The sequence below is a fragment of the Garra rufa genome, chromosome 3, assembly GCF_049309525.1.
Source record: "Garra rufa chromosome 3, GarRuf1.0, whole genome shotgun sequence".
Lineage (NCBI taxonomy): Eukaryota > Metazoa > Chordata > Actinopteri > Cypriniformes > Cyprinidae > Garra > Garra rufa.
This window is the reverse complement of record NC_133363.1, coordinates 60995361-61010144: the sequence shown is the minus strand read 5'-3', so window position 1 is coordinate 61010144 and position 14784 is coordinate 60995361. Positions and strand designations below refer to the sequence as shown.

The following is a 14784-nucleotide window of genomic DNA, read 5'->3' as shown; positions in this document are numbered from 1 at the left end:
TCTCCGAGTTCTCACTCTGGCTTCTCAGCAACCAGCAACAGATACCAATGATGTGATCTTCAGTGAAGGATACAAATTTAAATGATTGATATTTTAATTATTTTTAAGTGACAAATAATATATTAACTAGTAACTTATTAACCACTTACTAAGGATCTGTTTGATTATTTCATGATATACTATTTTTTAAAGATAACTTGCGACAGATTTGTAAATCAATAGCGTATTACTTAATCATTTGTAAACGTATAATCATGTTTTGTAAATTAGCTCATCATTATCTAATCACTTGTAAATTATTTATTACTTAATCTACAAAACATAGATAAAAATACTAACATATCACTTATTAATCATTTATGAATGCATTGTCATGTTTTCTAAATGATTAGTCCATCATTAACTAATTAACTAATTAACAAAACATACACAAATTGTTAGCATATCACTTATTAAACATTTATGAATGTTTTGTAAATCATTATTTTATCATTAACTAACCACTTATAAATGACTTGAACGTTATTATAAAGTGTTACCGATTAACTTTATTCATGCAAAGTGTTAAAATACAAAATATTTTAAATTTGCCTTATCAAAAGTGATTCTCTAATGAGCAAGTCACCTGCATCCCAAAAGTTTTTAAAGTGGATGATACAAGTATGTTTGCATTTAACCACTGCATTTCACAGCTATACAGAAGAAAAATGTGTGCTAAAACATACAGTAAGAAAAATCATTGCATCTGGATGCAAACACAGATAGGAAACTATCTTTTTCAGATTGACAAAAAAAAAGAACAACAGTAAAATAAGATACAACATATTCTGCCATGCAAATTTTAAATTTGATTCATCAAATGTGATTCTCTAATGAAAATATGCATCCAAACAGCTTGCAAGTGCACTTGCATTTAACAGTTTCATTTCACAGCTGTACAGAAATATGCAGAAGAAAAATGTGTGCTACAACATACAGTTAGAAAAATCATTGCATCCGCATGCAAACACTGATGGGAAACTATCTTTTTGAGATTGTTAAAAAAAAAAGAACAAAAAACTTTATTTTCTGCATTACAAAATGTTCCATATTCATGCAAAGTGTTAAAAAGTAATGTTTCTTTCAGCCAAAATAACAATACAACATATTTTAAATTTGCTTTGTCAAATGTGATTCTCTAATGAGAGAATGCATCCAAACAGCTTGCAAGTGCACTTGCATTTAACTGTTTCATTTCACAGCTCTACAGAAATATGCAGAAGACAAATGTGTGCTACAACTTACAGTAAGAAAAATTATTGCATCTGCATGCAAACACTGATGGGAAACTATCTTTTAGAGATTGTTGGGAAAAAAAAGAAGAACAAAAAACTTTACTTTATTTTCTGCATTACAAAATGTTCAATATTTCTTTCAGCCAAAATCACAATACAACATATTTTAAATTTGCTTTGTGAAATGTGATTCTCTCATTAGAGAATGCATCCAAACAGCTTGCAAGTGCACTTGTTTCATTTCACAGCTTTACAGAAATATGCAGAAGACAAATGTGTGCTACAGCATACAGTAAGAAAAATCATTGCATCTGCATGCAAACACTGATGGAAAACTATCTTTAGATGATCTTTTTCACCCACTCATCATTGGGATTAAGGCAGGTCTGTCCGTTTTTCAGAGTGGCACTGTGTGAGACAAAGCAAGCTTGTTGGATACTTTCTGGTCATCAAAATCACGTTTTTAATTTGACATCTGCATCGCACTGATATCAGATTTATGTCACTCACATGATCTCATCTTTTCTGCAGTGTGGTCCAGCAGGAATCAGTTGTACTTTCTGGATTAGTTTAGGGTTAATTGGCTTTCCCAAATACGTCTTAACGCAATTGCAGCGCAGGTTTTGGTTTGGCAGTCTGGCAGCGATGACTGAATGAAACAAGACAGAAGTAAGAGTATTAGTGGCTTGTAAACTCTTATAATATTTATTCAACACATATAAGCATTTTTAAAACCCTTACATTAAAATATTATCAATTGCATTCAGAAAAGCTTACCTTCTGTGGACAGCAGTGTCATGCAGGTCAGAAAAACGAAGGCTGCTGCGGTGAACTTCATGATTGTGAAATTTCCAACTGAGTGAAAAATGCATAAGCGTATGAACAGTAAAGCGGCAGATGTTTCATCAAGAAATTGACTTGTCTGTTTATGGTGTTTGTGTGTACTTTGGCAGCACGGTCTCTTTTAAAGAACCCCAATGCTGACATCACACTTATCAAAACCGATTGTGCAACAGGTCCTCCTTCACTGAACCCGAATTCCAGCGAAGGAACCCAAGAGCTTTTTTTTTTTTGCAAACACTTACTTATGATACATTATTCACAGTCTGGCAAGCATTTTTAAGCAGAAATGTGGTATGCAAAGCAGGGCTTCCCAAAAGGGGTTTGTGAATTGGTGATACTAGAAAAAAATTAATATTAGAAAGCACTGTAATTATAAAGATGACTACATAAAACATGGATATAGATGAATGGAAACAGAATATGCAAATGCAATTGAACGTGTTAAGAGCTGCAAATGCTTAGGCAATCCTGTGGTGTTTACAGCACAGTGACAAATTCATTCAGTCGGAGAACATCTCATGTTTGGAGCAGAGAAAGCTAAAATAACAGAAAAATCTCCCATAAAACTGTTTCCAGATGCTTAAAGGGGTTCATGAAGGGTCTTTTTTCTTTTTTTTTTTGTACTATTCTCTGAGGTCCACTTAACAGTATTAAGACATTTACATCCAAAAACATCATAGTAAAAAAGGTAACAGGCTGTTTTTTTTTGTCCTGTTTGGTTAGTAAAATGATAAATGTTGATTTTGTACTGCACAAACATGTTAATTGCAACTTACACAAGATATTGACCTAACTAAAACAATTTCATTGCATGGACATATTAACTTTAAGATCTTTCGCAGTTATAGACTTGCATGTGACTAGAGACTATCACTTTACACTTAAATGTACACATTTAAAGGGGTCATCGGATGCCCATTTTCCAAACCTTCATATAATTCTTTAGGATCTTAATGAAAAGTCTCTAATATACTTTGGTTAAAAATTCTCAATAGTAGTGTAAAAATCACCCTTTTACCTTGTCAAAATCAGCTCTGCAAAAAATCTACTCATTTTATTACATGGCCCCTTTAAATGCAAATGAGCTCTGCTCGCCCCGCCCCTCTCTGATGTGGGGTTATGAATCGTAATGTTTACTTTAGCAGCATTTACCAGCAAAACTCGCCAACAAACACAATATTAAGAAAGGCTGTTTGCAATGATGCATAAAAACCCTTATACTAGAGACCTGCAATCCCGCGGGAGTACCGCGGGACCCGCGGGACCCGCGGGACCCAACGCAACAGAGTGTGGCGCGGGACAAAACTTGATGGGCGAGTGCGGGTGCGGGCGGGTAGAGCTCGTGTGTGTGCGGGACGCGGGAAAATAAAATGATTCGCGGGACTCCCGCAAAATAGAAATATCTAAACATATAATATCTAAAAACAAAAAATTGTTATTCATCTATTGCACAAAAGCAGCAAGAACAACATAAATATGATCAGTAAGCGCAAGAATGGCAGTTTCGGTTTAAAACTTGTTTGAAGTGTGAGCAATGTTGCCATCTGCTGATTTCTGGAGCGCATCGCCAATCAGTGGTGTTTAAGTTAAAATCCACTCACTGCTCAAAAGTATTGAACAGTGCTGAATATTGGGTGCTTACAAATTACAACACTCAAAGTGTAGACATGTATGAAAGATTAATTGTGCATAATATCCATTTTGTTATAAGAGCTTTATGAGATGTCAGCTTTAAAGGAGCCTTGTTTGTTTGCATTCTGCCGTAGATGCACGCATAGCTCATGTTTGCTTTTTGTTAAGAATAACAGTGGTTTGTGAATGTTGATGCTTAGTCTAAATAACACATATTTTATCCAGAGCGTTTATGCTGGGGTCTAGTGGAACTTACAAGATGTTACAGAACTGTTTCATGTAAATTCAATCGATGTACAGAAAAAATCAATATAGATTAATTTTATGCGGGCTTTTGCGGGCGGGAGCGGGACAAATCATGAATGTCGCGGGCGGGAGCGGGACGAGATAATGTATATTTCTGCGGGAGCGGGCGGGCGCGGGACACAATCTTGCGGGAGCGGGACTGAAAAATCCGTCCCGCGCAGGTCTCTACCTTATACTCACTTCTGCTGCAACAACAGAACACCTCAATCGCTCAATCAGAGACATTCTTTGTCTTCCTCTGCACCTGAGTCACACAATGGTGATCGGAGTCGGACTGTTTCAGCTCAGTGAGGGCAGGTCTAAGGTAAGGCGCTTATGTCAATCAACTATCGTGGGAGCGGCCTCTGTCTGTGTGCCGTCACAATGACAAGAAGTTGAGAATGATCTGATTTTAAAAAGGTGATATTACTTTTAAAGATACCAAAAATACCACTGGGTGGATTTTATCATTGTAGGGTGGTTGTGTACACAAACTGCCAACACACATTAATGTTCAAACAACATGTAAAAGTGAGTTTTGCTTCCGATGACCCATTTAAGTAACAAGAAGCCTATATTCTTAAAAGATTTGCAGCCTATGCTCTCTCTATATTGCATTCAAAAACATAAAATAACACTTTTTTTGCTTTTATTTGGGTCATCTTAGGTCAGACAGAAAATAAAAATAATGTAAATACAGCAATATACTATAAATAACAGACATTCACATCTACAAATAGCATACAACCATACATTAATTCAAATAAAGACAGAAAGAAAGAAAACACCAGGCAATTATATTTATACATTCAAATTATATAATATATAATATATATATATCCGACGCTTAGCATTGCACTTGGTGATGTATGGCTTGGATGCAGCTGCTCGGCCATGGAAACCCATTCCATGAAGCTCTCTGCACACTGTTCTTGAGCTAATCTGAAGGCCACATGAAGTTCGGAGGTCTGTAGTGATTGACTCTGCAGAAAGTTGGCGATCTCTTCGCACTATGCGTCTCAGCATCCGCTGACCCCGCTCCGTCAGTTTATGTGGCCTACCACTTCGTGGCTGAGTTGCTGGAGTTCCCAAACGCTTCCACGTTCTTATAATACAGCTGACAGTTGACTGTGGAATATTTAGGAGCGAGGAAATTTCACAGTTCCACGCTGGAATTCACTAAGCTCCTGAGAGCGACCCATTCTTTCACAAATGTTTGTAAAAACAGTCTGCATGCCTAGGAGCTTGATTTTATACACCTGTGGCCATGGAAGTGATTGGAACACCGGATTCCGATTATTTGGATGGGTGAGCTTTTGGCAATATAGTGTATATATACAAAAAAAGAAAATAATAATAATAAATAAAATTAAGATAAGATTGTATCCTTAAAATATTTCAGGGCTCCAGAGTCTCAAAAACAGTTTAGGCTTTTGTTTTACTGCATCCTGAGAGCAGGCAAAATGTTAAAAACCCACTGGCGTTAAGGAGGTGGAGCTGCTGACTTCAAATTCATAAGGATAAGTCGCCTAGCAAAATAACACTTTTTTTTCCAACAATTATTCTCCTTATTACCAGCAGTGTGGATTATTGTAAGGGTCTCTTTGCTGGCCTTCCCAAGAAGACCACTGGACAGCTGCAGCTTATCCAGAATGCTGCTGCCAAGATTGTGACCAGAAAATCTAAGCATATCACATCTATCATCAGGTCCTTACACTGGCTTCCAGTTATATTTAGGATTGATTTTAATGTACTTTTATTCATTTATAAATCACTCAATGGCCTAGAACCTAAAGACATTGCAGATATGCTCACTGAATACCCTGCTGAAAAAAACAGCATATGCTGGTTAGGTATGTTTTGGTCCTGGGATGCTGGTTTTAGCTGGTTTTTGCTGGTCCTTTGCTGGTTTATGCTAATAAGCATCTCCAGCTAAAACCATGCTGGTCCTTTGCTGGTTTATGTTGGCCCTTCGCTGGTTTATGCTGGTCCTTTGCTGGTTTATGCTGGTTTTAGCTGGTGTATGCTGGTCCTTCACTGGTTTATGCTGGCCGTTCACTGGTTTATGCTGGTCCTTCGTTGGTTTATGCTGGCCCTTCGATGGTTTATGCTGGTTTTAGCTGGTGTATGCTGGTCCTTCACTGGTTTATGCTGGCCGTTCACTGGTTTATGCTGGTCCTTCGTTGGTTTATGCTGGCCCTTCGATGGTTTATGCTGGTTTTAGCTGGTGTATGCTGGTCCTTTGCTGGTTTATTCTGGCCCTTTGCTGGTTTATGCTGGTCCTTCGCTGGTTTCTGCTGGTCCTTCGCTGGTTTCTGCTGGTCCTTCGCTGGTTTATGCTGGTCCTTCGCTGGTTTATGCTGGCCCTTTGCTGGTTATTGCTGGTCCTTCGCTGGTTTATACTGGCCCTTCGCTGGTTCATGCTGGTCCTTCGCTGGTTTATGCTGGTTTTAGCTGGTGTATGCTGGTCCTTTGTGGTTTATGTTGGCCCTTCGCTGGTTTATGCTGGTCCTTCGCTGGTTTATGCTGGTTTTAGTTGGTGTATGCTGGTCCTTCGCTGGTTTCTGCTGGTCCTTCACTGGTTTATGCTGGCCGTTCACTGGTTTATGCTGGTCCTTCGTTGGTTTATGCTGGCCCTTCGCTGGTTTATGCTGGTTTTAGCTGGTGTATGCTGGTCCTTTGCTGGTTTCTGCTGGTCCTTCGCTGGTTTATGCTGGTCCTTCGTTGGTTTATGCTGGCCCTTAGCTGGTTTATGCCGGTTTTAGCTGGTGTATGCTGGTCCTTTGCTGGTTTATATTGGCCCTTTGCTGGTTTATTCTGGCCCTTTGCTGGTTTCTGCTGGTCCTTTGCTGGTTTATGCTGGCCCTTCGCTGGTTTCTGCTGGTCCTTCACTGGTTTATGCTGGTCCTTCGTTGGTTTATGCTGGCCCTTCGCTAGTTTATGCTGGTTTTAGCTGGTGTATGCTGGTCGTTTGCTGGTTTATTCTGGCCCTTTGCTGGTTTCTGCTGGTCCTTCACTGGTTTATGCTGGCCGTTCACTGGTTTATGCTGGTCCTTCGTTGGTTTATGCTGGCCCTTCGCTAGTTTATGCTGGTTTTAGCTGGTGTATGCTGGTCCTTTGCTGGTTTATTCTGGCCCTTTGCTGGTTTATGCTGGTCCTTAGCTGGTTTCTGCTGGTCCTTCGCTGGTTTATTCAGGTCCTTCGCTGGTTTATGCTGGCCCTTCGCTGGTTTATGCTGGTCCATCGCTGGTTTATACTGGCCCTTCGCTGGTTCATGCTGGTCCTTCGCTGGTTTATGCTGGTTTTAGCTGGTGTATGCTGGTCCTTTGTGGTTTATGTTGGCCCTTCGCTGGTTTATGCTGGTCCTTCGCTGGTTTATGCTGGTCCTTCGCTGGTTTATGCTGGTTTTAGCTGGTGTATGCTGGTCCTTCGCTGGTTTCTGCTGGTCCTTCACTGGTTTATGCTGGCCGTTCACTGGTTTATGCTGGCCGTTCACTGGTTTATGCTAGCCCTTCGCTGGTTTATGCTGGTTTTAGCTGGTGTATGCTGGTCCTTTGCTGGTTTATTCTGGCCCTTTGCTGGTTTCTGCTGGTCCTTCGCTGGTTAATGCTGGTCCTTCGTTGGTTTATGCTGGCCCTTCGCTGGTTTATGCTGGTTTTAGCTGGTGTATGCTGGTCCTTTGCTGGTTTATTCTGGCCCTTTGCTGGTTTCTGCTGGTCCTTTGCTGGTTTATGCTGGTCCTTCGCTGGTTTCTGCTGGTCCTTCGCTGGTTTTTGCCTGTCCTTCGCTGGTTTATGCTGGCCCTTCGCTGGTTTATGCTGGTTTTAGCTGGTGTATGCTGGTCCTTTGTGGTTTATGTTGGCCCTTCGCTGGTTTATGCTGGTCCTTCGCTGGTTTATGCTGGTTTTAGCTGGTGTATGCTGGTCCTTCGCTGGTTTCTGCTGGCCGTTCACTGGTTTATGCTGGTCCTTCGTTGGTTTATGCTGGTCCTTCGCTGGTTTATGCTGGTATTAGCTGGTGTATGCTGGTCCTTTGCTGGTTTATTCTGGCCCTTTGCTGGTTTATGCTGGTCCTTCGCTGGTTTATGCTGGCCCTTCGCTGGTTTATGCTGGTCCTTTGCTGGTTTATGCTGGCCCTTCGCTGGTTCATGCTGGTCCTTCGCTGGTTTATGCTGGTTTTAGCTGGTGTATGCTGGTCCTTTGTGGTTTATGTTTGGCCCTTCGCTGGTTTATGCTGGTCCTTCGCTGGTTTATGCTGGTTTTAGCTGGTGTATGCTGGTCCTTTGCTGGTTTATGCTGGTCATGTTGCTGGTCAAGGACCAGCATAAACCAGCAAAGGACCAGCATTACCCAGCTAAGGACCAGCATAAACAAGCTAAAACCAGCATCCCAGCACCAAAACATATCTAACCAGCATATGCTGTTTTTTTTCAGCAGGGTATAAACCCAACAGACCACTCAGATCATTAGAATCAAGTCATTTAGACATACCAAGGGTTCATGCAAAACAAGGGAAATCCGCTTTTGGCTATTATGATGCCCACAGTTGGAACCAGGTTCCAAAAGAGATTAGATGTCCTAAAACATTAAATCCAGATTCAAAACTCATCTGTTTATCTATGCATCTACTGAATGAGCACTGTGTTACATCTGAACTGATTGTGCTGTATTTTATGAATGTGACCTGATCCAGCAGAATGAGTCACAGTGACCCAAATTTCAAAACTGAGATTTTGGTATCAATGGAAAGAGGAGAAAATAGACACCTAAACAATAACAAACTGTGCTTAGTTTATTTACACTCACTTACTAATCTCAGCCTCAATGGGATATTTCACCCAAAAATGTCAATTTCATTCTTTTTTGGCTTACCCCCAGGGCATCCAGGATGTAGGTGACTTTGTCATAACATACACAGCAGCCTGGTCTCATTGTTTATATGTAGATATTTATTAGGGGTGGGCATAGATTAATTTTTTTAATCTAGATTAAAATGGCTAATTTGAATTCTGCTGAAGGCATTCAAAATACGTGTGCTACCCAAATAATGACTAAAAGTAAGTCTTCGAGAAGGGGCCAGGTGGCGCATTAGATCAGGCGCTCATCTCCTGTTTCCAAAATGCATCACAAACTGCTTGACAACTGCATTTACAACCTAATTACCTATACAAACTTGTGTAACCAAGTACTTCTACGCAAAAGGCTGCACGACGTGCGCGTTGCCGTTAAATACACAGATGCGCACGGGCATGGATTTCTGCGTGCATAGTCTTCCATTAAACTGCGCTGCTTTTAGAAGCGTCAATTCAGTTGTTGCATATAGTTTAATGTCTTTATTTCGGGATTATCAAAGTAAATTATAACTCAAACTTGAGATTTTACTGGGGCACAGCAGATTTTCACAGGGGCGCGTCCCCCAGTAAAAAGGGTCTAGCAACGCACCTGCCCTGAAGCGGCTTCATAGCTGCACATCTCATTTGATGTGGTAATTTCACAGAAGTTGAAGACTCGTTCTCGCCCCCTACAGTGCAATTCGACTAGGTATACGTCATCCGGGCTAAAATATCAAGGTGAAAGTCATCATAGCTTGCGTAGTTTAGACCCAGCTCCCAACCCAACTTTGAGAATAGATTAACGGCGATCATTTTTTTATCGCCCGATAAGAGTCTCACGTTAAAGCAGCACGTTAACGCCGATAACGGCCCACCACTAGTATTTATACTTAATGTTTAGAGGCACAGATGTACATTTTTGTCAAGAATTATCAAATACTTCAGAAGGGATTACTAATTATTTGGATCCGTATTCTAAAGTGAAGATCATGATAACTCCCTAGTAATGACTAAAATCATTGTAAGCTTTTGAGGTATATGTAAGGTTTTGGATAGTAACGACTCAAGTGTTACTACATCCTTCTAAAGGAATTACTAATTATTTGGATCCGTATTCTAAAGTGAAGATCATGATAACCCACTAGTAAAGACTTAAGCGTTACTAAAGCCATTGGAAGTATTACTATCCAGAACCTTACAAAAACCTTAATAATTTTAATGACTTTAGTCATTACTAGGGAGTTATCATGATCTTCACTTCAGAATACGGATCCAAATAATAAGTAACTCCTTCTGACAGATTTGGTAATACCCGAATCATTACTAGTGCATTACCATGATCTTTACTTTAGGATTAATTATACATTTTGCATTATTTACATTAATTATAAACATGTATATAGCAATTCTTAGTAGTTCTCTGGGAGATATGAAAAAATAATAGTAACTGATTAGCTAATAGTGAACCACCACTTTCAACTGAGAAATAATTTTTTGTTCATCTCTCAATCATCATTGTTTTGCATTGCATTAGGGTCATTCCATGTCAACTCAACTTAACTTAAGAGGTCCCTGGCTCACATTTTTGATTTTGCTAATATTTATTCTGAAGAAAGATAAACATGTATAGTGATGAAAGCCAAAATATTAAATGTCATAAATAAACATTTACTGTAATCCACTATTTTGTAGAGGAAGGTCAAAATTGCAATTTTCACCTTAGATTCAGGGTTTACATTTAAGTTACAGGGGGTTAAAAATGACTTCAGAAAGATGACAGCATCATTATCTTATTTTTACACAGAGATAGGTAGTTATATTAGTAAAATCTGTTGACTTTAGCAATCTGTGTTGCATTATGTGACAATGGTGACCATTCAAAAGTGGGGAAACAGCACTTTTCAAGTTTTTCTCCAAAGTTTGCATGCCTGTAACTCAAGAAGTATTAAAGATGTTTTAATGCCCTTTTAGATATTGGGTCTTAACAAACTTTCATTCTGGAATCTTTATTTTTAATGCCCTATGAGATTCAGTTCCAGAGATATTGGAAATTGAATTTGGCTCCAGGAGTAAATCGTTAAAATGTACACATTTTAGTGGTCAAAACCCAAATGTGGGTCAGTAAAAAAAAAAAAAAAAAAAAAAGATACTTCTTTTATTTTATAGAGGAATATACGAAGAACAAATAATGTTAAAATGATGATGTATCTAATTTCTTTCTGTTAAGACAACTGCATTGAACATACCAGTCTGAGTGCCATAAATATTATTTTTCCAAAGTTTGCATGCCTATAAATCAAGAAGTATTAAAGATATTGCAAAATACATTTTTCTTTCAGAATATTCTATATTTTCGTAATATTTCTTCAAGGCCCTACATCATTCAGTCCCTGAGATATGAGGATCTCAATGAGGCTTAATGTCCAGATTGTTGAAGTTGACCCATTTTCAGTGGTCGAAATCCAATGCTGGTCACTTTGTATACAGCTGATACTTATTTTATTTAAAGAACAACGTCTGAAGAAGAAATCCTAAAAGAAAAGTTTATAAAGAACCACAATCTAAAATCATATTGAGATATCTTTAATACTTCTTGAGTTACAGGCATGCAAACTTGGGAGAAAAACTTAAAAAGTGCTGTTTCCCCATTTTTGAATGGTCACCATTGGCACATAATGCAACAAAGTTTGCTAAAGTCAACAGATTTGACTAATATATCTAACAATCTCTGTGTAAAAATAAGATAATGATGCTGCCATCTTTCTGAAGTCATTTTTAACCTCCTGTAACTTGACTCTGAATCTATGGTGAAAATTGCCATTTTGACCTCCTTCTACAAAATAGTGGATTAGTCAGTAAATATTCATCCATGACATTTAATATTTTGGCTTTCATCACTATACATGTCTATCTTTCCTCAGAATAAGTTAAAATAAAAATTTGAGCCGGGCAAGTTTCTGAAATTTGGTTGATTTGACACGGAATGACCCATTAACTAACCCCTGCTTTCACAGACAAGGCTTAAATCTAATCCCTAACCCCTTATCCCAGAATAAAACGTTAGTCTGAGCTGTTTCAACTGAAAGAAACTTGCACTAACTGATCTTAAAATTTGTCAGTGCCTTTGTTTTTTTTCTAAGACACATTTATAAAAACGACTTAAATGTCAATTAATCTCCATATTCTCACCATATCAAAGCCTGATGCATTAAAAATGATACTAGGGAAAAAAACACATGCATACTTTTTTTTTAAAAAATACAGCTGACACAATCACATATGATTCATATCATAATTGCAGTAAACACGTAGTAAGATTGTAAGATATATATTTAAAGTTAGCCTATTTGAACCTTCTCCAGTGGGCTGCTATTCAAAAAACAGGTCTAGACAGATTTGCAAATTAATCATGCTTGTTTTGTTTTTTAATTAATTCGTTGAAAGATCTAACTCAGCTACATTATTTGTTCATGAGTCACATCTCACTACTTCTTTTATAAATGTGCCACGAGATTCAATAACTTGACAGGCTTGGGTTCAGAAGACGTTTACAGTGGAACAGTTACATGGCCTATTGTTCTGATCTATTTTTATGACAGTTTTCTGATGCCACTGAAAGACTAAAGTCCCTGTTTATTATAACGCATGGAAATACACACACAGCATTTTTTATAGACTGTCTGATTTTGGGTTCTGCAGAAGAAGGTTTGAAAAGACATGAGGGCGAATAGAAGCTAAATCATTTTTGTGCTGAATAATATTTTGTGAGATGACAAAAAGACAGTGAAGACCAATTAAAATACTCATTATGGCGGTTTTTATTCCAAGCCAGTACAAAACTATATTAGCAACAATTCAGTGATATAATAACAATAAATATAATTTAATAAAATACAATGTAGATCAGGCAAGTTACAGTAGATTCACCTTTACTAAATCAGGTGGTAGAAAGAGCACATTTTCACATTCAGTACTTCATTTATCAACCAGAAATGTCAAAATAAAATATTTTGCATTCCGGCAGTAATAGTTGAATCAGTTTCTTCAGTTGCAATTTATACGGATATATTTATTCATTGTGGGCTTGTGACGTTCCTCTTGCTAAATCTGCAGAAATAAAGAGACACGTGTTAGTGGCTGAAGTGTCTGAATTTAAAAGCATTAATTATTATTATTAAAATCACGTTAATGAACTTTAAGACTGCTAAGCAAGAACTTACTTGTCTTTGAGAGAAATCACCCAGTCTTTAGTAGGATCCAGACACGTCTCTCCTTTTTTCATTGTGGCACTGTAAGGAACAAATGTAAAATTCTTTAAAATTGATAGAATGACTCTTTACTATTGCATAAAAAGTTGATACACGAGTCATATTCTGTCTTAATCATTTAACTAAACAGTTTAACCAAAAATAGACTATCTTTCCTCATTTACTCTCCCTTAAGTGTTGCTTAATTTGTAGAACTCACTTTTTTTGTGAGGAACATAAAATAAGTTACTTAGCAGAATGTCCAAGCCACTCTTTTTTAAATACGATAAAATGCAAAATGGTCTATTATGATTTTTTAAATCAAACAGGCTGAAGGTGAGTTAATTACAACCAAGTTTTAGTCACTTAGGTAAACCATCCATGAAGCATAATCAGTTTTCAATTTTCACACACTGCCTTTTAGACCTTTAGAAGATCCACTGAAATTAGTCAAAGAAATGCATCAACAAGTGTTTAACACAGGATGCACCTTTGGACTAGTTTTACTACCTTTGTTGTTTGTTTTTACCATAGTTTTTTTTAAATTATTTTACTAGCTTTAGTGGTTTTGAAACTGGTAATGCACATTATGTGTCCAAATACAAAGTGTTGCTTTGGTAGGTTTCAAACTTACATGATCTCCTCATTTTTGCAGTGTGGTCCAGCAGCAATCATCCTCAACGACAGTATTCTGTGAGCAGGAATTTGTTGCTTTGAATATGTTTGAAGGCACTTGCAGCGGAGATACGTAGGGCTGCCTGCAGTGACAAAGAGAGACTTGCTGTAAGATTAGCATGAAACATTTATCAAAAAAAATATTAAAAAGCATGACAAATGAATGTTAGTCTGCTTACCCTCTGTTGTGGACAGCAGTGCAGCTGTGCAGATTAGAAGCACGAAGGCTGATGCGATGAACGTCTTCATTCTCAGTCAGTATTGTGCAGAGCAATGCCAGTGCAGGTATCTTCTGTCTTCTGTCGTCAATGAGTTGTGAGTCTAAGAGCGGCCCGCACACTCGCTTTTAAAGACCGACACTCCCACACAACATGCGAGAGTTTATTGCACAATCGTGATTTCTCACTATTCATCTCTTCCAAGGAACTCACTCTCTTCACGTGGCTATTGTATTACTACAATTTCACTTGATGATAAAAGAATTTAGGAACAGTACGAGTGGTGTGGCCAAGTGTCAACAGAGACCAAAGCTTAACAATAAATGTTAAAATATAATAAATAATTAAAATATTAATAGTTAAACATTTCTCAACCTAATAAAAAGCATATGATTATTTAACCAGATCAAACCTGTTTCACAGTTATTACATTCCTTATGATCGGTCATCTGATTGATGTTTATACTTTTTTTTTTTTACCAAGAAAAAAGCATTTTAGTCTAATTGTGAAACTGTGACACCTTTTAATGTGAAATCTTCTCTGATTTTCTAAAATATATGAATATCTTTTGTATTTTTAGTAATATTTCAAGATGAAAACTTACTGGACTGAAGCAACTTAGGTTTACCTGATATACATCATTTTTTATGATCAGACCATCAGACATTTGAGGAATGCTTATTTGTTTGTCTCTCAGTCATCACTGTATTGCATTGCATTATGTTTTGAAACAAGAGCTTAGCAAATATCATTTTACTAAGACATACACTCTTAAAAA

General features: G+C 37.8%; 2 protein-coding genes across 2 annotated transcripts; both read right to left on the bottom strand.

Moving 5' to 3' along the window:
- Positions 1 to 271: 271 nt before the first annotated feature.
- On the bottom strand, positions 272 to 2186 carry cxcl8b.3 (chemokine (C-X-C motif) ligand 8b, duplicate 3). Its single transcript, XM_073837508.1, has 3 exons — positions 2052 to 2186; positions 1785 to 1923; positions 272 to 1682 (listed from the first exon to the last, which is right to left on the bottom strand). The coding sequence occupies exons 1-3, from the start codon at positions 2110 to 2112 to the stop codon at positions 1616 to 1618; spliced, it is 267 nt and encodes an 88-aa protein (XP_073693609.1). The 5' UTR covers positions 2113 to 2186; the 3' UTR covers positions 272 to 1615.
- Positions 2187 to 12659: 10473 nt separating this feature from the next.
- On the bottom strand, positions 12660 to 14088 carry LOC141330839 (interleukin-8-like). Its single transcript, XM_073835608.1, has 4 exons — positions 13967 to 14088; positions 13747 to 13870; positions 13086 to 13154; positions 12660 to 12972 (listed from the first exon to the last, which is right to left on the bottom strand). Exons 1-4 carry the CDS (start codon positions 14034 to 14036, stop codon positions 12939 to 12941), a joined length of 297 nt encoding a protein of 98 aa, XP_073691709.1. The 5' UTR covers positions 14037 to 14088; the 3' UTR covers positions 12660 to 12938.
- Positions 14089 to 14784: the final 696 nt, after the last annotated feature.

Excerpts from the sequence above, each read along its gene's own strand:
- LOC141330839 (XM_073835608.1), bottom strand. The coding sequence starts at position 14,036 with ATGAAGACGTTCATCGCATCAGCCTTCGTGCTTCTAATCTGCACAGCT. Across the intron at positions 13,871-13,966 it reads ACTGCTGTCCACAACAGAGG|GCAGCCCTACGTATCTCCGC; the intron begins GTAAGCAGACTA and ends TTGTCACTGCAG. Across the intron at positions 13,155-13,746 it reads TGCAAAAATGAGGAGATCAT|TGCCACAATGAAAAAAGGAG; the intron begins GTAAGTTTGAAA and ends TGTTCCTTACAG.
- cxcl8b.3 (XM_073837508.1), bottom strand. The coding sequence starts at position 2,112 with ATGAAGTTCACCGCAGCAGCCTTCGTTTTTCTGACCTGCATGACACTG. Across the intron at positions 1,924-2,051 it reads GACACTGCTGTCCACAGAAG|TCATCGCTGCCAGACTGCCA; the intron begins GTAAGCTTTTCT and ends TGTTTCATTCAG. Across the intron at positions 1,683-1,784 it reads TGCAGAAAAGATGAGATCAT|TGCCACTCTGAAAAACGGAC; the intron begins GTGAGTGACATA and ends TGTCTCACACAG.